General features: G+C 42.8%; 1 protein-coding gene across 3 annotated transcripts in view; it reads right to left on the bottom strand.

The window, feature by feature from the left end:
• Window positions 1-22268, bottom strand: part of PDZRN4 (PDZ domain containing ring finger 4) — a 792627-nt gene that overhangs the window by 219723 nt on the left and 550636 nt on the right. The window contains exon 1 of one of the 3 annotated variants that reach the window (XM_033959289.1): window positions 10679-10699. The exons of the other annotated variants lie outside the window; for them this stretch is intronic. Coding sequence (XP_033815180.1) covers window positions 10679-10684 — 6 coding nt within the window. The 5' untranslated portion in view covers window positions 10685-10699. Of the gene's footprint in view, window positions 1-10678; window positions 10700-22268 lie in introns of those variants that run through there. 3 annotated transcript variants of the gene reach the window in all.

Below are 22268 nucleotides of genomic sequence, written 5' to 3'. Positions count from 1 at the left end.
AACTTGCTGGACTAAGGCAGGGGTAGGGAACTCCGGTCCTCGAGAGCCGTATTCCAGTCGGGTTTTCAGGATTTCCCCAATGAATATGCATGAGATCTATTTGCATGCACTGCTTTCAATGCATATTCATTGGGGAAATCCTGAAAACCCGACTGGAATATGGCTCTCGAGACCGGAGTTCCCAACCCCTGGACTAAGGGCTCCTTTTACGAAGGTGCATTAGGGCCTTAACGCGCAGAACAGCATGCGCTAGCCACTACCGCCTCCTCTTGAGCAGGCAGTAGTTTTTTCGGCTAGCGTTAAAAATGCTAGCGCACCTTCGTAAAAGGAGCCCTGTCTATAGCCCTCAATGGAGACTAGGTTATTTAATTGCTTTGTCACCAAACTTTTCAAACCACCCTTGTAAATGACCAGCCCTCAATGAAAACCACATTGTTTAACTTGCTACTTTTTTTTCTCCAAACTTTTCAAACCACCCTTGTAGTCCTGGTTGACTCATATTTCTCAACTAGTTAATAATGATGAGTTTCCAAAATTTTTCCAGGCAATGATATCAAACTCACTTTTCTGTAGTTTCCTGGTGTCCTTTTTAAAAACTGGTGTTACAAGGAAAACTAAGATATCATCAGCCAAATTGCACAGATTTCGTTATAGCACTGCGTCTGTACCTATCTATCTTCTTTGCCACTAGAAAATTTAGGAGCAACTGTAAGGTTAAAAGTTTAAATCAGGTTTGAATGTTGTTTAGAAAGCATGTCGTTAAAGAAGACTTAGAATTTCGCAATAAGGACAAACAGTTATAGCAGGGTTGACCAACAAACAGAGGAGAAGAAGCCAAATGCATTATTTTCCAATGTAACATTAATTAGTCTCAGAAGATCAAACTGATAAGGCCTCTATAAAACCCTTTATTGGCTAAATTACCTGTGTTAGGAGGGTTTTTTTGGCTGGTTTTTTTTTTTTTTTTTTTTTTTAAGAAATCAAGAGATCAAACAACTTACATGGAGAGATCTGTAGTAGTATAATGGGACAGGTCAGGAGTGGTCTGTCTTCTCCCCCCTGTTGGCTCTGGGTTAAAAAATGGTAGTGATGATTCTCTAGCGGCAGTCTTGAGATACTACCTCTAGGGTCAGCCCTCAATATATAGGAAAATTTCTTGTTTGGAAGGCTGATCATGTAGAGGCAGTACTACGAGACTACTGATAGGGGTCATCACAACCAACTGTGAACTCAATATGAACAAGGCTGGAATGGAGATGGACTATTCCAGTAGACACCAGTTACAAATATAATTAAATAATATGGGCATTTGTAACTAAATTTAGGCACATGCATTTGTACCACATTTTCCTTGATGCAAATGGCCATGCCTAAATGTTGTTGCGGCTCTAGGGCATAAGTGCTATTCTATAAACCATGCCTAAATTTAAGCATGGTTTATAGAACACTTTTGTGGTGCCAATTTTTTGGGCACCATATAAAGAATTTAGCCTATGTTATCCACATATAAATGATTAAAATACCGCAAAAGCAGCACTTACTTTACTGGGGAAAGTATGTGCCCTCTTATAGATCTACCCCCTCCAAGAAAACCCCCCCACCATGTACAGATATATTATTTCTAACACTGGGGTCCTTTTTACTAAGGCGCACTATCCTTTTTAGCATGTGCTAAACGCTAAGGCGTCCATTATATTCTATGGACGCGTTAGCGTTTAGCGCACGCTAAAATGGCTAGTGTGCCTTAGTAAAAAGGACCCCAGTGTTAGAAATAATATATCTGTACATGGTGGGGGTTTTTTCTTGGAGGGGGTAGATCTATAAGAGGGCACATACAGTACAGTAGAATTTAGTATGAACATAGTATACAATACTAGTATTATATATACGTAGAATGATTGATTATAGTAAATGTGTGCATATACAGTATGTAGGAATAAATGTGTCTATATTGAAAACCATCTCAGAAAATGCTAACTGTATTGTAACACCTTTACAGAGGCTCATGTAAACCACTCTGAATTGACTCCCCAGTCATTAGAAGAAATACAAATCAATCCCACAATAGATGAAGCAATCCCAGCAGACAGGATCTGGACAACCTTCCCAAAGATACAATGGTCAGACGTAGACAGACTTTACAAAAAATACAGCAAATCATCATGTGACCTGAACAATTGTCCCCCATACTTACTAACTACAGCCTCCACCAAATTTAAAGCCAACCTCACACTATGGCTTCAAACTACACTAAGGGAAGGTCATTACCCACCGGAACTAGGAGAAATCATAATTACTCCTATCCTAAAAGATCCCAAAGGTCCTATAGACAATCCTACAAACTACAGACCAATCGCCTCAATCCCTCTATATATCAAACTAACAGAAGGCCTAGTCGCACAATATCTCTCCAATTTCCTTGAAGACCATCATATACTGCATCCATCCCAATCTGGATTCAGATCTAACCATAGCACAGAAACCCTACTGATATCACTATTAGACACAGCCCGACAACACCTTAGCAAAGGAAACAAACTACTTCTCATTCAACTCGATCTCTCTGCTGCATTTGACCTAGTTGACCACCCCACACTACTCCAGACATTAGATGCAATTGGAATCTCTGGTAATGTTCACAACTGGTTCCAAGGCTTCCTCAAAACACGAACATACAGAGTCAAGTCAAAAGAGCATCTATCTGACCCATGGTCAAACCCATGCGGAGTACCACAAGGATCACCATTATCTCCTATATTATTCAACCTCTTCATAGCATCCCTCGGCAATACCCTAGACACCCTAAACACAATATCATTCAGCTATGCGGATGATATAACAATCCTCATCCCCTTCAACATACAAGACCCCCTATCCACAAACCACCTGAATATAATAATGGAAACGGTAGAAAAATGGATGTCAAGTCATAAACTGAAACTGAACTCGGAAAAAACTAAATTCCTACTATTAGAGAAGGAAAAAAAAACCATCATGCACAGAACTGGAATTAAACACAATCAAGTACCCAATGCAAAGCACACTCAAGATCCTAGGAATTCAACTAGACAGAAATTGCACAATGCAGTCCCAAATCCACAAAATCATCCAAAGAGCATTTTTCACAATACATTTTTCAACATACAAGACCCCCTATCCACAAACCACCTGAATATAATAATGGAAACGGTAGAAAAATGGATGTCAAGTCATAAACTGAAACTGAACTCGGAAAAAACTAAATTCCTACTATTAGAGAAGGAAAAAAAACCATCATGCACAGAACTGGAATTAAACACAATCAAGTACCCAATGCAAAGCACACTCAAGATCCTAGGAATTCAACTAGACAGAAATTGCACAATGCAGTCCCAAATCCACAAAATCATCCAAAGAGCATTTTTCACAATGCGTAACCTAAGAAAAATAAGAAAATTCTTCATCAAAGATCAATACAAGATAGTAGTACAATCCCTAGTACTAAGCATAGTAGACTACTGCAACAGCCTATACCTATCATGCCCAAACTACATGATAAAACAATTACAGACTGTTCAGAACACGGCCCTCAGACTCATCTACTCCCTCAGCAAATTTGACCACATCACCAACGCTTACCTTGAATCACACTGGCTACCAATAAAAGCAAGATCCCAGTTCAAATTCTACTGTCTACTATACAAAGTAACACACGGAACAGCACCCAGCTACCTAAACAAAAGTCTACACCGTAATCTCTCACACAGATTAAGGAGAACTCAAAAACTATTCGCTTACCCTCCTCTCAAAGGTATACGACGCAAGAAAATATATGACAGCCTTTTAGCTACACAGGCAGCAAAAATTGACACTACCATTTCCAATCTACTGATCAATTCAATAGACATAAAAGAATTCCGAAAAGAAATCAAAACTCATCTCTTCAAAAAATACTTTCCATCATCTTGACCTCAACATAGCACTAGAAAATACACACACGAACACTACCACCATAACTATACCTAAACATTGTACAACTCACTTCAACAACCTACTATTTATCTACTATGTGCTCTAAATGCTTCCTGGAAACTTCCAGACTAATCAATTGTAACTTGATACATTCCTGATTCTATGTACTGTATTATTCCTGAAATTATACAGTCTCTTAATTTGTAATCCGCTTAGAACCGCAAGGCACAAGCGGAATAGAAATCTGTAATGTAATGTAATTAGTAGCAGTATAAAGAATGGTAGAAAACTGGAACGCTCTTCTGGAGTCTGTCATAGGGGAAAACACCCTCCAGGGATTCAAGACAAAGTTAGACAAGTTCCTGCTGAACCGGAACGTACGCAGGTAAGGCTAGACTCAGTTTGGGCACTGGTCTTTGACCAGAGGGCCGCCACGTGAGCGGACTGCTGGGCACGATGGACCACTGGTCTGACCCAGCAACGGCAATTCTTATGCTCTTAATAGAGCTAGTTATGTACTAACACAGAATTCTAGTAGTTTGGCAGGCCATGGAATCGCCGCAACTGGCATGAAATGTTCTACTTTAGTCAGGTCAAGGTTTGCGGCTTTTGGTATGGGGGATATCGCTATAGCTGATATTGTTTTGGGATAGAGTCCATTTTCTAAGCAAGCGTTACTAGATGTGCTAACCAAAGCAGAAATTTAGAGGGGGGGGGGGGGGACATAAGTTAACAGGCTAGTTGGACATATATCTAAGTAAGAATGCCTTTTAGATTTTCTCTTTAGCCAAAAAAAAGTCACTTTTGTTTTATCAAATGTTCCTACTTGGTTATGCACATTATTCAAGCTTCAATGCTGAAAACAAGCTCAGGATTGCCACTCCAGGACATATTTAACCTCCCCCCTCTTTTACAAAGCCGCATGGCAAAAGCCCCCAAACCCTTTAAATCCCTATGGGCTTTGGGACAGTTACCACAGCAGCCCACGCTATGGGGCTTTGTAAAAGAGGGGAGAAATTAGCTATGGTAGCAAGAACAGGTTCAGTGTGTTCGAGCAATTAAATCTAGTAAACAAGATAGCATTCCATCGCTTTCACTGTGGGCTCCTTTTACTAAGGTGCGCTAGCGTTTTTAGCGCGCGCTGCATTGCCGTGTGCGCTAACCCCATGCTACGCGCCAAGAACTAACGCCAGCTCAATGCTGGCATTAGCGTCTAAACCGCTAGCGCAGCTTAGTAAAAGGAGCCCTGTATTACACTGCACTCTCTTAGTTAAAAAAAAACAAAAAAAACAACACACCTTCTTTTTTGATCTTAAAAAAAAAAAAAAGTCACGTTGACTGCTTGGTGAGTATAACACATCAGTGGGATACAGTTCAAATTCTTCAGAGCTTTCTCTTCTGGCTTTATCACTGTCACTGAATTAAAAAGAAAAGTTCAGCAGCAGACAGAATAATGAGGACCTAAGAGGAACGATGAGAAACAGAACCCAAATGCCTAGTGAAAAGATGTGGGGACCAAACTAGGTACAGCAGACACCTCTGAATTAAACCACTAGGAACACTGCCTATTTGATTAGTTTATTTTTTTTTTCTCTTTGGAGAAAGCTGCATCAGAGCAACAGATTAATGCTTTAATAAGGGATGGAGATGTTATAAAGGCTAGCAGTTAGAAAGCATAATTTATGGATGCCAACAGTAGAAAACTGTGACATGAGCCATTAATTGCCAGCGTATAACTATCTACTAAAGCCATAAAGTCAATTTAGACCGAGTTCTTACAAGATCTGGGAGGATCATTAAAAGAAGCTTCGGGCTAAGCACTGATAATAGGAGAACTTTAATATTCTTGATACTTTCACAAAAGAACAGTATGTCATGCATCAAGTTTCTGTGTTGTCTCAAAGCTCTCTTACAGAGAAAGGATTTTTAGCTGTGCTGTCCTGCAGGCTCGACTAAGAAAGGGAGATAGTCTTCTGAAGTCAGATGTGAGCTTGAAACATGTCACTTCCCAGGGGACACTGCATGATTTTCACTTTGTGGGCTAATGGCTCTGAAACTTGATTTTATCATGGCACTGGAATTGACTCATACAAATCATATATTTGATCATCTCAGCTAATTTTTGGGTTCTCTTCTTTTGTAAGTCTGTCTGACTTTTGTAAGTCTCTGAACACGAGGGACTCTTATGCTATATACTGTCAATCAGTTAAGAGAAAAAGAGTGGTGGATCAATATTCCAAGGAGAATAACTGGTCGGAAGAGGCTCCTACCCAGTTAAATCCCATTGAGCAGGTCAGCTGCTGATATAAGAACATAAGAAGTTGCCTCCGCTGAGGCAGACCAGAGGTCCATCTTGCTCAGCGGTCCGCTCCCGTGGCGGCCCATCAGGCCCACTGCCTGAACAGTGGTCTCTGACTGGGTAATGCCACTGAATATCAAGTATACCCAGACATTCCCTAACCAGCTAGATTGAGGCAGTCCAGGGCAATAATATGGGTGAAGGTGCTACTTAGATGGTTAGTGACAGTACTTATGCAGATAAAGGTAAGACAGAAGCCTGGTTAAAAGCTAGCTTGCTGCACTAACCTGGGCATTCAGTGCTAGAGGCTGGACATGCCCAACACTGAATATCCAGGGTTCAGTGATGTAGCGAGAGGGAGGTTGGTGCCTGGGGCAGAAATGCCCAGCATCATTGCCCCATGTGCCCTTCTGATGTGCTCTTCTCTGCTGCCCCAACATCGCCATGCCACCCCCCTCCCGGTACCTTTTTACATCTTTGCTGGTAGCAAGAAGGCTGAGCCTTCCTTCTGATGTCACTTCCTGGCCCCACAAACAGGAAATGATGTCAGAGTGAGGGACGAGACCGGTGTGAGGCCCCCGGCTGAATTCCTCACTCTTGACGCAGCACAAGGAGGCAGCTTTGGCAGTGGATTTCTTTAACTGATGGTGCTTTGCCATCTTCACCTGCAAACACATGATACCTAATGTGGGGAGTAGGGAGAAGAAATGTATGGTCTCCCAGTCTCTTTCTGCCCTCCCCACCATGGCTTGCTGGCTATGCCCCACCTTTAATCTCACAATTAACCAACTGCCCCCGCAAATCAGATTACAGAACTCATTGATGACCTTCCGGAAAGTGGTAAAGACCCTACTTTTCAACTAAAATTCGAACTGCAATCAACCCCCATTGCCCCCTTAAATTCCCCCTTCCTTTCTGCACTCTCTTCTCCATTCTTAACCTGTACTTAAGTTGCTGTATAGTCTTTGTACTGTCCAAATGTATTCCACTGTGAATGTTTGCTTGAAACTCATTCTGAGCTACTGGGAGGACGGGATAGAAATCGAATTAAATAACTAACTAACTAACTTCTGAGTGCCTGTACTTACATGTATAAATGATATTCCCATAACATATGAATGTAAGTTCCAGCCCTTAACATAAAAGAGCTAAATTTGACAAAACTGAATATTCATGAACAGCTAATTAAGATACTGAACTAAATAAATCTATTTTGTTAGTTGTTAGAGGGTGGTTTTAAGCATCAACACTGTTACACCCTTAAAAAACGTGTACCAAACCCACGTCTGAATGAACACTTAGCTCAAAGCAGGTGTAAATGCCAATATCTAGTTTTTATGAAGTACACATGCATTGCCATTGCAAAATCAGAAAATAGTATACAGTGGTACCTTGGTTTACGAGCATAATTCGTTCCAGAAGCATGCTCGTAATCCAAAGTACTCGTATATCAAAGCAAAATGCCCCATAGAAAATAGTGGCAATGTAGACGATTCGTTCCAGAACCCAAAAGGTGGCCCAGGGGTCTTTACCTGTCGGGTTCCGGGTGCTGCAGCGCCGTCTCCTCCGTCCATCATCCGCTGAAGAACCCCACAGTGCCGCTTCGGGGGGATGCTTCTAATGTCCGGAAAACCCCGCAGTGCTGCTTCGGAGGGATGCCTCTTCCGTCTGCCAGCCAGCCTTCCATGTCGGGTGTCTTCCGCATGTTGGAGAGCCTCTATCTGAGCATGCGCAGCTGAGCACCGTCCCACCTGCACGTTGTGTATGACACGCACAACGTTGATGATTGACGTTGTGCATGTCATACGCAGCGTGTAGGTGGGACGGCACTTGGCTGCGTATGCTCAGATAGAGGCTCTCCAACATGTGGAAGACACCCGACATGGAAGGCTGGCTGGCAGACGGAAGAGGCATCCCTCCGAAGCAGCACTGCGGGGTTTTCCGGACATTAGCTGACTGCTGGTGTGTCCCAAGCTTTGCTGCTAGCTGCTTGAAAAAGTAATAGATTTAGGCCCTCTTTTACTAAGGTGCACTAACCGGTTAGCGTGCGCTAATCAATATAGCGCATGCTAAATGCTAACGTGTGCATGTTAGTCTATGGACGCGTTAGCATTTAGCATGCGCTAATTCGATTAGTGCACCTTAGTAAAAGAGGGGGTTAGGGGCAGGGCTCCTTTTACAAAACCGTAGTACAGGTTTCTACTGTGGGCCAATGAGGTAAATGCTTTGATGCTCACAGGAATTCTATGAATGTTGGAGCATTTATCTCGCCAGCGTGAGGTAGAAACCTCTACCGTGGCTTTATAAAAGCCAGCATTAGAATTTTAAATTATATACACTCCTCCCTCCGTATTCGCGGTGGTTATGGGCGGAACATGACCGCGAATACGGAAAAACCCGCAAATAACTTTTTATATGTTATTCGCTGTTTTTTTGTAACAGCCATCCTTTAATATATTGAAATCACAAATAACAGCGTTTTTCTCTGTGCACGCTGGGAAGCAGCGTTGGTGAAAGCTGATAAGCGCCAAACTTTTTATCGATACAGTACTTTATTCATGACGCAATTTGGGGGGGAGGTGTCATCATGTGAAAAATCACAAATAAGCAAAACCGTGAGTACTGAAACCGCGAATAAGGAGGGAGAAGTGTATTCCCATCAAACTCACCCCCTTTACAAACCGCGCTAGAGATCAGTGCTGTAACGAGGGTGAGCAGCACCCAGGAAGTAGCACCTCTCCCCCGTATGTTTTTACCTTTGGTGCGAGCAGCCACCAACTTTCTGCATTGGCTTTGGCGCGCTCTCTGATATCACTGCCTAGGCATAGGTCCCAGAAGTGAATTCAGAGAGAGCGCTGAAGCCGACGAAGGCAGCAAGTTGGTGGCTGCTCGCGCCAAAATTAAAAAGGTATGGTGGAAGGTAAGGGGCACATGCATAGTAGGGGTAGGAGTGATGGGGGCGGAAAGGAGGAGGGATGCCAGTGCCCTGAGCAAGATGGCGCCTTGGGCGGACCGCCCCCTCTTACTACGCCACTGCAAGAGGTTTTTAGCATCAGCTGGTGCCCTGAATGCTCTACGGTGCTCTGACACTCATATAAACTCTATGATAATTGGCGCAGCATAGAGCATTCAGCGCTCCGCCTAGTGCTAAAATCCTGTTTTTTGTTTTTTTTAAAAAAACCTCTTGCGTGGTTCTTAAGTCTGGCATTCATAACTCTGGCATTCATAGTCCCTGAAACAATTAATAAAATTTTCTCCACAGTTAAAATTACACTATCGGATATCAAGACATGTGGCAAAACTAATCAGCCACACCATTGCACCAAACCATTCCTCATAAATAACAATTGAATTTATGTCTTGTTAAACATACTTTAACATACTTGTTAAACAAGTAAATGGTTAGACAGTCACATTCTAACTTACCAAAACCTCCATTTTCATTGCATTAATCTCCATCTCCCCTTGCCAAATCTGCTAATCACCTAGGATTCATGACAGTAATGCACAAAAATCTGTCCCCACCTCTCATTCCTGGGGTCACCTTCCCAAAATTCCAGTGAGCCCATGTTAAAAAGGAATGGCCTCCTCCATTACCACTGCAACTTGCCCAGCTGCTCCACCCATCAGCTGCTCCACCCCACATGACCTTAAAATCACAAACTTGGGGAGGGAGGGACTGTCAAAAAACCATGCCTCATACACGAGCTCTCCACAAAATAAAACTCTTCCTCTCATAAAAGCCCATCAACTCTTCCAACATACAGATTGGTGCATCCGGAACCTTCAATGCACCAATCAGAGTTCCCCCTTATAACCATATTTCCCTCAGACATTCATACCCTCCCCATCGCCACCCCCATTCTCCTTCCTTTCCTTTTACCCTAAGCCTGTGATTTTCACTCATTTTTAAGTTGGAGCCACTCGGGATCCAAATGAGCTGACGGAGAGCCGCTAAATATCTTCCCATGTGAGGCCGCCACACTGTTGACCAGTATGTGTCAAAAACATCTACCTCACCAATGCACCTTCAAACTTTTTATTGAGGGTATCCTCAAGGAGGAGAGCATTCTGGATCCATTCTTTTCATCTAATGAGAAATGTTTTGTCCTGCAAGCATGTGACATTTCCTCTCATTCACATTCCCCTTTCAGTCATGAGCTTGATTAGAGAGGTAAAGGGTAGCATGAAAAAAACCACACCAGAGGTCTCCAAGGGCCGCCATTGGCCCCCAGGCTTTGCTTTAAAGAACACTGTTCTAAGCAGTCCCTGTGTTAGCTTGGCTCAGCCAAGTTATGGCACATTCCTTTCAACAGGAATGTGCTACTATATCATCATTTCCAAATAAAGTGCCAGTGAGATTATGTGATAATTAAAAAGACATACTCTGCATATAAGAGAGGAAAAATTACAGACTGAATGTCTTACTTGCATCAGGAACAGCTGTAGGCTGCCAATACTACTGACAAATAGTATAAGGTGGGAAAAGAGTGTCTCTTACCTGAAAATAGAAAAAAAATAAAAGGTTAGCAGTTTCATAAGACCCAATTCTTCTATACAAACCTCATCTGCTACCATATATACTTGAATATAAACCGAGATTTTGGGGCCAAAAAAATGGCCCAAAAATGAGTTATCGGTTTATATTCAAGCCTTGATCTTTCTTCCTTCCTCCGTCCCTCCCTCTCTCCGAAGATTACATTCCCCCCTCCCCCACTAACTATTACTTCTGTTCCTGACCCCACCCGACCGGCACTTCAGGCCTACCACCTCTCTAGCCAATAGCCGGCACTTGTTTCACCCCTGCCCCATGGTAACTTCAGTGCTACCACCTCCCTCCCTGATAACCGGCAGATCTGTCCCTTCCCCCGACCGGTTCTTTTCCAGTCTGAAGCTGAGGCCAGTGCTGTGTTGAGCTGGAGCGGGGCATTGCACATTTGTGCATGATCAAGGCCTGCCGGTTCCCACCCTCTCTGAGAATCTCGGAAAGGAAAGGCGCCAGCAGAGGCTTTGATAATGCGCAGATGCGCAAGGCCCTGCTCCGACTCAACACACAACATTGGTCTTAGCTTCAGACTGTGCCGGTAAGAACAGTGCCGGTCGGCCGGGGGAGGGACAGATGTGCCGGTCATCGGGTGGGGAGGTGGTAGCACGGAAGTGGCCATTAGGCAGGGGTGAAAACAAGTGCAGGCTATTGGCTAGGGAGGTGGGAGGCCTGTTTCGGAGGGAGGGACAGAGGGAGGAAGGAAGAAAGATCAAGGCTTGAATATAAACCGAGAACCCATTTTGGGGCACAGCTTATAAACACTTTTGTAAATAAGACAGCTATTGGAGTTAACCAGCAATACAAATCATAACTTCCACAGAGGATTTGATAAGTTTTTCCTTTTCAGAGTATAACCCTTGCTCCACTACAATATTGCTTGATGTGTGCTTCGAAAAATGAACCCTATGGCTATTCAAAAGTTTCGGAAATGATCTGCAGAAGTTAAACTTTTAGTTAACACTAAGGGCTCCTTCTATCAAGGCGCACTACGGGGGTTAGCGCGTTGGACATTTCATCATGCGCTAACCCCCGCGGCAGCCTAAAATCCTAACGCCTCGTCAATGGAGGCGTTAGGTACTAGCACGGTAGGCAGTTTAACGCGCGGCATTCTGCGCGTTAAACCGCTACTGCGCCTTTGTAAAAGGACCCCTAAATGTTCTTCAGCAAGAAGAAGGGATATTGATAGTCTCGGAAAACATTTTTGTGTATGTGCCCACATGTTATCTTTGCTGCATACATAGTAATGAATTTTATGCTATGTTATATTCTCCAGCCTCATGTCTTGATTTGTGTTTTCTCTTAAATGCTTTGTTTTACCTCTATGGTGTACACACACAAGGTACACACACATAATGCATGTCATTTTAGTAGTTATCTGCTAGTATTGTGGTTATTCTTATATTTATTGCATTATTATATTCCAGGGATGTAAAAGTCCCTCCTCGAGGGCCGCAATCCAGTCGTGTTTTCAGGATTTCCCCAATGAATATGCATGAGATCTATTTGCATGCAATGCTTTCATTGTATGCTAATAGATCTCATGCATATCTATTGAGGAAATCCTGAAAACCCAACTGGATTGCGGCCCTCAAGAAGGGACTTTGACACCCCTGTTATATTCTATATTATTATTTTAAATTTATGTTTCAGCTAAATTTATATTTTAAGCTATGCTATACATTAACGTGGCATATTGCTTGATTTTATCTTTATGATCTGTGACTTTTATCCATTTTTATGTCTCATTTTTTTTGTGTGGTATTACAAACAAAAACTTTTTTCTATTTTTAAAGTTTATGTCAAGGAAGCAAAGAGGTTAAAATGAGACATTGTAAAGTTAAATAATATATTAAAACTTATGGCAAAAATATCTAGTCTTTGTAGATTGGCTTACAGTAATAACCCAAGTTTCTAACCTCTGTTTATATTTGAGTCAACCTTCCCCTCCCCCTTTTTTTGGGGGGGGAGGTTACCTCGGCTTATATTCGGATCGGTTTATATTCAAGTATATATGGTATTTGGTTTTTAAATTTAGCTCACATCATTATTGGTAGTAGCTCAAGATAAATTACATTCAGGAACAGTACATTATTTTTATATGCCCAGAGGAATTATAATCAAAGGGATAGATATTCAGTGGAACTTATCCAGATAAGAGAAGCTTCAATCCAGATAAGTCCCATTGACCAGGCTGTATCTGTATTTTTAAAGGCACACAAAGAATGTCGCTGGGGCAGTCCAGGCGTGGAGACAAGAAGGACCCCCAAAGTTGTTTGGGTGGTAATGATATTCAATGCTGATTACTGGATAAGGGTTGGTCTAATTCAGCCCGCACTAAATAACATTTAAGATAAACACTGCATATGGACCTGAAGAAATACAGAGATAAGTGACTTGCCAAAATCACAAGAACAGAGATGTCAAGGGCAAACTATCCCAATGAGTGAGAATTACCAGGTCAAGCAATAAAACTGAAGGCCAAAGAGTGAGATTTTTCAAATGGTACATGCAGGGTATTTAAGTGCAGGATTGTTTTGCAAATGAAGCATAGCAGCCATAAATGATATTGGCTTTTCTTTTGAGTCTCTGGAAGAATATAGACAAAGTGGAGAGCAACTTGGGTACATGTTTTGCACTGAAAATTGTCTCCCACCCAGTAGTTAAAAGTATGTACATCAGTTTCAGAGCACATGTACTTGCAGTTATGAATGACACCGGGACAAATTTTTACCCGTCCCCACGGGAACTCATTTTCCAGTCCCGTCCCCGAAAGTTCTTTTCCTGTCCCTGCCCCATCCCTTCAAGCTCTGTCCTCATCTGCACAAGCCTCACTTTACAATCATGAGTGTTCGAGGCTTGTGTGGTTAAGACAGAGCTTACAGGAATGGGGCAGGGACAGCGACAAAACTCGCGGGGACAGGGAAATTGAGCTCCTGCGGGGATGGGGGCACATATGTCCCCGTGTCATTCTCTACTTGCAGTAAAGGGAAAAGGGACAGGAAAGGGAAGGAAGGAAGGTAGTGGGAAGGACGATGTGCTCAGATCTCTTCCTATTGAAAGCAGTGAGATCAGTATACTGGCTCTGAAACTCTGATTTGTGAGAAACAGGACTCAAAGAAGGTGAGCGTAAGAGAGCTTTCAAATGAGTGTGACACACTCCTCATGAGTGAGACTTGGCATCTCCGCAAGAAGCAACGGTGGAATTTGAACCAGCCTCCCACAGTCTGCAGCCTACTACTATTTGGCTTCTCTTGCCCTCACTGCTATGATACCTGGACTCCAGGATTTGAAAGGGAGTAATAATTTATAAGGCAAACATTCACAAAGAATTTTTCCAAAAATATTCTTAAAAATATATCTGACTGTCAAGGATCAAATCAGGAGGCATTTTCCAAAAAGCCACAGCAAAACTTGCTTTGTCTGAACCTCTGCACCCTTTCATGTTCCCATTTCAACCGATATGTGCCAGTGCTTCTTGTAGACTATTTCACCTTCGGTCCTACAGAGAATCTGCCCACTAATGGCCATAATGAAACATTCTTTGTGTGAGAGCCTGTTCATTTATTTTCATTCCCGTGAGTGCCTTCGGAGACCAGCTCTGCAATCACAGCTACTTACTATTTAATTCAAAGCCAAATTTATGGTCAAATTGAAAAATGGATGCCGCTAAGCCTGATGCGGGATGTTTTTGTCTGAAGTGTCCTCCTGGAATCATTATACGCGCATTAATCTTTAATCTACAATTAAACAATCAGCTCTATGTAAAAGATAGCTGAAAACAGGTCTTTGGAATAAGTACTAGACAATATATCTCAATAGGGGAGGGGAAAGGAGCTGGTGACTGGGACACAAATCATCACTGGTTCCCATGTCCATGAAAGCTTAGTTAAAAAAACATGAATTTTACCACTTTGCTATATGAGCATATGACTTTGCTATAAGAACCTTTGCCCCCTCTTCTGCAAACATATAGGAAGGGAGTATGGTTGTTGTTTTTTATGGAAAGAAATGCATAGCAAAAGAATAAAATAAAAAAAAGAACAAAGGTACAATATGGGTTAAGTGGTAAACCAGTTTTGTGCAGAAAATGCAGCCTGCTGAGAATCTGCTTTTTTCCAATTAAGAGCCATCCTTCCAACTCCAACAGATGCTTAATTGAAGACAGAGGCTGCCAGGCAGGTATCCCCTACCACAGTCATTAACAGGTAGTTTGAAGCCATTAAGGTCCTTGTGCTTCTCGGCTCCTCTTCCAGTACCACCCAGAACAGAGTGCCATGTTCTTTCCAAAGGCAAATGTCTCGCATAGAGAGAGAGGTACACTATAGTCTCAACTTTAATTCTGAGAGCTACCGGGTTATTAAATTAGGTGGACCTGAGGTTTCCAATTCAGAGATGGCATAATTAAGACTTTTGCTTCTAGGTGTTTGCAAATTGTAAATGTAAGTGTTTATTCTCCTGTTAATTAAGTGCTCAAGGATACAGAAAACTGATACTATATATATATTAATGTCCTCAGTGCAAATACAATCCTAAGTGCATTTTGTTGGTTAATTTAATTCAATAAAGCTTACTACTGATTTTAAAGTGATTTAAAATTTAATAAAAATGTGCTCATATTTGTGTTTGAAGGGTATGTGTGTGAGGGGGTGACAGAGCATATAGGGGTGGAGTGGTGGTGGGGGGGGGGGAGCATGAAAGAAGGTCCTGGAATCTTTTGTACCTTAAACACTTTATCCTGCAATATTTCTCTCTGTTCTATATTTCACCGGTAATTCCCACGCCCACTCTCCCTCTACTCCTTCATCTCTGTTTTCCTAGCAGCTGCAAGTTCAGGAGATGGGAGTGAGGGGAAGGTTCAGGTGTCTGCTGCTCCAGTAACTAGTATCCCAAAGTGAAAATAAACTAACTTATTTCCAGTAGGCCTAGAAAACTGTAGGGGTAAATTCAATGTAAGTAACAAAGTTAGGCACCAAATACCATAGCGGTGTGCTAAGGCCCTGATTTTACAAATGGCACCTAACTCCTAGGCATCGTTGAGTGCAACTGTTAATTATCTGCTAGGCAACATTTATACAATCGGGCCTAATGGCACCTAAGCAGTCTTACATGCCAGTAGGCTTTAAAACCTTAGGTGCACCTCCATTTAGGCCAGGGTTTTCTTGGCCTAAATGAGTGCACCTAAGTCAGACCAAACCCATATCTGTCCTGAATCTACCCCTATATGTTGGTAGGTACCTTGGTATAGATGTTGTAGCTTGGCCGTCCCTTGGGGTACAGCAGGGACCGGCACACAGCCACAATATAGGCCTGGCGTGCTTCCCCAAATAGGAGGAAGTCCCTGTACAGGTGGGCTTACCACAATAAACAAAGGTCAGAATGGAAACCAGATGAAAACAGGTAAGCTTTCAATAAGTTCATTTATTTTCCATACAGGATTGTTCAGGAAATAAAGCAGGTCATATCTTGACAAGAAAACCCCCCCACAAGACTTTCCTGACCTGGCTGAGCAGGCCAATCATAGAGTCCTTATCCCAATGTCCTGGTAAGTTCAAACTATTTTTGCAAACAAAAAAAAACCCCAACAATCCAAACACACACAAAAAAAACAAGAGTCCCTCAGTTCTTACAGTCCTTAATCTAACCAAGACACAAAAATTAACAGGTTGGCTTCAAAGTACTATAAAGCCCTTCTCCTCCGACTATGTTAGGAGAGAGTGGTGAGTCTGCCAAACTAGGCACTTTGAAAAGCACTTCAAAATGCATCCCTCAAGACCAGTGGTCTCAAACTCAAACCCTTTGCGGGGCCACATTTTGGATTTGTAGGTACTTGGAGGTCCGTAGAAAAAAATAGTTAATGTCTTATTAAAGAAATGACAATTTTGCATTAGGTTAAACTCTTTATAGTTTATAAAACTTTCCTTTAACAGTTTTACCTTATGCAAAATTGTCATTTCTTTAATAAGACATTAGCTATTTTTTCTGCAGCCCTCCAAGTACTCTATTTTTTCTGCAGCGCTCACATTTAAAGTTTAATATCTTTTCTTTCTCAAAACTGGCACATTTCTATTACTAAATTGAAAATAAAATCATTTTCCTACCTTTGTTTGGTAATTTCATCAGACTCTGGTTGCACTTTATTTTTCTGACTGTGCATCCAATATTTCTTCTCTTCTTTCAGCCTCCTGTATGCTTCCTCTCCTCCAGACCTCATTCCCTCCCCCAACTTTTTCTTTCTTTTTCTATGTCTGTCTTTCTCTGATTCCTTGTCCCATTTTTTGCTTTGTTTCTGGCTCCTTGTCCCCCCCCCCTTCTTTCTTTTTTCCTTCTGGCTCCCTGTCCCCCCCCCCTTCTTTCTTTCTTCCTTCCTTCCTGCCCTCCCCCATACCACCGCTGCCGGGGAATAGGCTGCTGCCGCCATCGGGAACAGGAAGAGATCTCCACGGGGCCGACCAACTCTTGCCGCCCGACGTCAATTCTAAATGTTTAGTAAGATTCCAGATTATGCTGCGGTTTAACTTCCCCTTACCCTCCTGTTCTTCCCTTTTCTTCTATCTTAAATTGAAAATTGTAACTTTTATCCTTTCCCTCCCAATTCATGTTTGTCTTTGATGAAAATACTTTGTTAAATGTTAGTTTCTTTTATTATTCTGTATTTTATTTTGTACATCGCTTAGTGATTCTAATAGGCAATTTATCAAATTTATTAATAAACTTGAAACTTGAAAGGACGTTCCGGGCAGCCAGGCAGCGATTGGCTAGCCAGAACGTCCTCTCGACGTCAGAATTGAGGTTGGGCGGCGAGAGAAGTAGGGAGATCAAAGAGCATGGTGCCGGCGGTGAGAAGGGAAGGGAAGCAGTTGGGCACCCCTGCTCTAGACGAGCTGCACTAGGAAGAACAGTGGAGGGTGACCAGCTGTGCGGACCGCCCCCTCCTTGGTACACCACTGGAGCAGCAGCGTGTCTGGCTGGCTCATTCCATTCAAAGCCGCGGGTGGCGGCTTCTTGCGAGATCCACGCCTGCGTCTGAAGCCTCTCTGATGTTGTGATGTCAGAGAGGCTTCCGATGCTGGAGTGAATAGCGCAAGGAGCTGCAAACCCGCGGCTTTGAACGGAACGAACCGGCCAGACCCGCTGCTGCTCCAAAAGGAAGGAATTATCCAGTGCAGACCGCGGGCCGCAAAAAAACCTTGGAGAGCCACATGTGGCCCGCGGGCCGCGTGTTTGAGACCGCTGCTCAAGACCCACTCCAATGATGACAGGCAAACTCAAGCCCCCCAATCTCTACAGGTCTTGTATACAGTACAGACTTTTAATTCTCAGGAGAGACACAAACTTCTCCCTATCTTCTGCAGTGCTGGAACCTGCTTGGCTTTAGCAGAGCCCTCAAGCCATATTCCTGCCTGCAGCGGCGGCCATCTTGAACAAGAAAAAAAAACAACTCCCAGCAAGACAACAAAGATATAAAACAAAAATGTCTAGTACTTGGGAAAGTTAAAAATAAAATTTCCCTTCACTGAGTCTACCATCAGCTCTCATTAATCCAGCATAGTACAGAGTCCTAGGCTTCAGCCAGAAGCCGCCAAGCAACAAAAAACCAAAACCCTTCCTTTTCCCCCCAAAAAAGGAAAATCACAAACAACCTTAACTCAGTTCCATGGCTTCCCCGTGGGTTGTTCAGGCAAGATTTCCAAATCCATGGCCTTAGACCCATTCTGCCCTGCCAGTTCACTGTCCTCCTCAAGAAATACCATTTCAATATCTTCTGGTTGTTGAGGCTGCAGCGGCTCCTCCTGTAAGGGAGCTTCCCTGTGCTGTTTCCATGACTGAGTTTTCCGGGCATCTAAATCCTGCAGAGCCCCGCCCAGCCCTGTGCGGGGGATGGTCCCTGCTCAACTCTGCCTGCCTCTCAGCCTGCTCAGCCAGCAACTTCAAAATGGATGCCCTCAAAGGGACAGAGTTCTGTTTTCCCTGGCTGTGCTTGTAATGTAGTGCAGGTAGTACTCTGTGCCTAGTGTTTCTCAGCGAGATTACTATATTCGGGATTCTGCCCAGCAGAGACACATTGATCTGCCCTAACCAGCTTAATGAGGGTATTTCTGTGTCTTTTAAATGGCACAAGGCTGGTATGGGAGTCGGGCTTGTTACAACATCTGCCTCAAAGTGGTAGGCTCATATCGAGTTAGGCGCCTTCTGGCTAATTCGTATTTTAATGTTTTTTAAATTGATTTTTTAATGGTGCTTCCAATTATCAGTGCTGATTAAGCCAATTAAAATAATTAGGTTAGGCGCATCAATCTAGGCACCTAACTTTACATGTCGTTTATAGAACCTGGGACTAAGCACCAATTTTATAATGGTAATTTTACATAAAATTATTGATATAGATTAGTCAACATGTAGGTGCCTAACTTTAGGTGCAAATATATCTTAACAAATCAAGTTAACCAGAGCAACGGATATTTAAGTAAAAGACCTCAGCCATAGGTGCTTCGGCTGTGCGGCGGGGGCAGTGGCGGGTGCTCAAGGTTCTGCTGCACGAAGGATGGGAGGGATGGAGGGATAGAAAGATGCTGCAGAGGGAAGGCACAAGGGGATGGGTGAGAGGGGAGGAAAGATGTTACACATATGGGGGAAAGCAAAGAGGAAGAATTGGAATGAAGGAGAGGAAGGGAGAGATGATCATGTACATGAAAAAAATAAGCCCTACCCGAAAATAAGACCTACTGCCTTTTTTGGGCCCCAAATGAATATAAGGCACTGTCTTTTTTCGGGGAAACATGGTAGCTTAATGAAAGAAAGACAAATCATTGGAAATCAGATAAAATATTTATATTGTAGCTAGTAACAGTTTGATAATATGGTGACCAGATTTGAATGCAGTACAGTATACCCTTGCAAATTTGCGGTTCCAAATTTGCGGACTCAGTAATTCGCAGTTTGTTTGTTTTTTAAACCCTCCTCCCTGCGCCTGTCTATCTGACGCTCGTCTCCAGCCGCTCCTCCTTCCATGACGCAGGCACCTCGCCGCCTCCCCTACGCTCAAACCAAAATTGGATTCCAAACTCTGTCTGTTGCGAGCATGCAAGCTGATCATGGCAAGCAAGGAGAAAGCTGTATGATTATAAACCTGAACGAGCAGGACAAATGAAGCATACATTAAACAAAACCCAACTGTGAGGTTACAGAGACGAATACTGCAGGGCTCACTTGCTTCCTCACTGCTACTCTCTGCAATGCTACTACTGTAATAAGGCAGGAGGAGGAGGAGGAGGCAGCGCGAGCAGCTGCAGGACTTTCCAGCCTGGAGAACGTCCGCCTCGCACTCTCTCTCACCGACAATCCTGAAGATCCTGATTTCACCTTGATACTCCCTCGCATTCCCTCACTTAGCAGTAAGTTTATTATTGCCCCCCAAAGGCTCGCGCGGTTCTAACAGGGAGGAGAGTGCTGATTACAGTACTCTTCCGATATTCGTGGTTTTTCAACATTCGCAGTCACTCCGAGAAAGTAACCCCTGTGAATTTCAGGGGAGTACTGTACTCAAGGTGAGGTTGTACCATGGAATGATACAGAGGCATTATAATATACTTAGGGCTCCTTTTATCAAGGTGTGCTACGGGGGTTAGCGCGTTGTACATTTAATCACGCGCTAACCCCCGCGGCACACCAAAAAACTAACACCTCATCAATGGAGGCATTAGCGGCTAGCGCGGTTGAACGCATGGTATTCCGTGCGTTAACCGTCTACCGCAGCTTGATAAAAGGAGCCCTTAGTCTTAAAAGGAAAGACACTCACTCATCTGCCATCCAAATATGTTTTCCTGAAGAGAAACAGATAAAGAGCACTGCACACCACAACAAAGATTAAATACCTATTTAAAGCAGGATAATCCTCAATAGCTATACAACTATTTATGGGTTGTAAAATTAGAGATTGAAGGCCTATCCAAAATAATAGGATTTAAGCAGAGCCCTAAAGGGGGGGGGATTCATCAATGCGTGCTACTGTTAAGATGGGTTATTTTACCACAAGTCGTTCTATTTTAGCACAGGATCCCATTTTATCCAATGAAACCTTGTGCTACAATAGCATGACTTGTGGTAAAATAACCCATAGTAACAATGGAACACATTGATAAATTCTCCCCTAAATCTTCTCTAATTGGCTTCTCCTCTGATGTCTCATGGAAGGGCATTCTACAGGGCTGGAGCCAACCAAAAGAAAGCTCTCTCCCTAGTCGCACTCCAGTTGGCCTTGGAAGTGAGTGGGATGGACAATCTGTAGTCTTGTAAAGATGTCAAGCATCTTGGAGGTGTTTAAAGAACAGTCCATCTATTTAGATAAGCCAGATGGTGCTTCCACAGGGCTCTGTGTCTTAAGCAAAATAATTTAAAGACAATCCTAAATTTTACAGACAACCAGTGGAACTTTATTAATAATGACTTTACATGGTCATATAACCATGTGTTTCGCAATAATCTTACAGCGGTATTTTGAAGGGTTTGTAAAGTCCTAATTTGTGTTAACAGCAACCCAGCATAAACAATAAAAACTATGGGCTTGTTTTATAAAGCCGCACTAGCGGCTGCCATGTGGCAACAGTCCCGAAGCCCATAGAGATTTAAAGGGCTTCGGAGCTGTTGCCGTGCAGCAGTTGCTAGCGTGGCTTTGTAAAACAGGCCCTATGTTGCCATAATCTAACTTTGAAGTGAACAATGAAGTGTTTTCTGGAGGAAATATGTAAAGAAAATAAGTAAAATTAAGAAGAAAAGTCTGCTTTGGTTCTCAAAAGTAGCTGAAAAGGTAAGGAAAAAGAGGTTAGGTTTCATAAACTACCAAAAAATAACAGAAAGAAGAAGACAAGCTAAAATATCTGGAAATTAAGACAAGCTGGTTGAGTAGTCAGGAAAGCAAAGATAGGAATGGAAGAAAAAATAGCCAACATGGTAAAACAGGAAAACAAGACTTTTATATATATATATATATATATGTGTGTGTGTGTGTGTGTGTGTGTGTGTGTTAGGATGAAATGCAAAAGTGGCATTGTGAGACTCAAAGGTGAAGGGGAGAAATATGTAGAAGTTGATAAAGAAGAGGCTTGATAAAGAAGAGGCTTAACAAATATTTCTGTTCTGTGTTCACAGCTGAAGTGCATGGAGCAGCACTGCAGAAGTAAAACACAAATAGTGATGGAAGTGTGGTAGATCCTGATTGATTTTCAGAGGATAATGTTTGTGAGGAGCTAGCTAAACTGAAGGTGGACAAAGCAATGGGGTGGATGGTGTACATCCGAGGGTACTGAAGGAACTTAGGGAAGTCCTGGTGGCTCCACTGGCTGATCTTTTCAATGGTTCTCTAGAATTGGGAGTGGTACCAGAGGACTGGAGAAGGGTGGGTGTGTTCCATTTCCACAAGTGTAAGGAAGAAGTAGGGGTTCAGACTTGTATACTGCCTTTGTAGTTATACAACCT

This window comes from Geotrypetes seraphini, chromosome 9, assembly GCF_902459505.1.
Source record: "Geotrypetes seraphini chromosome 9, aGeoSer1.1, whole genome shotgun sequence".
Lineage (NCBI taxonomy): Eukaryota > Metazoa > Chordata > Amphibia > Gymnophiona > Dermophiidae > Geotrypetes > Geotrypetes seraphini.
Note: the sequence above shows the minus strand (reverse complement) of the source record. Positions and strands in the feature narration are given on the sequence as shown.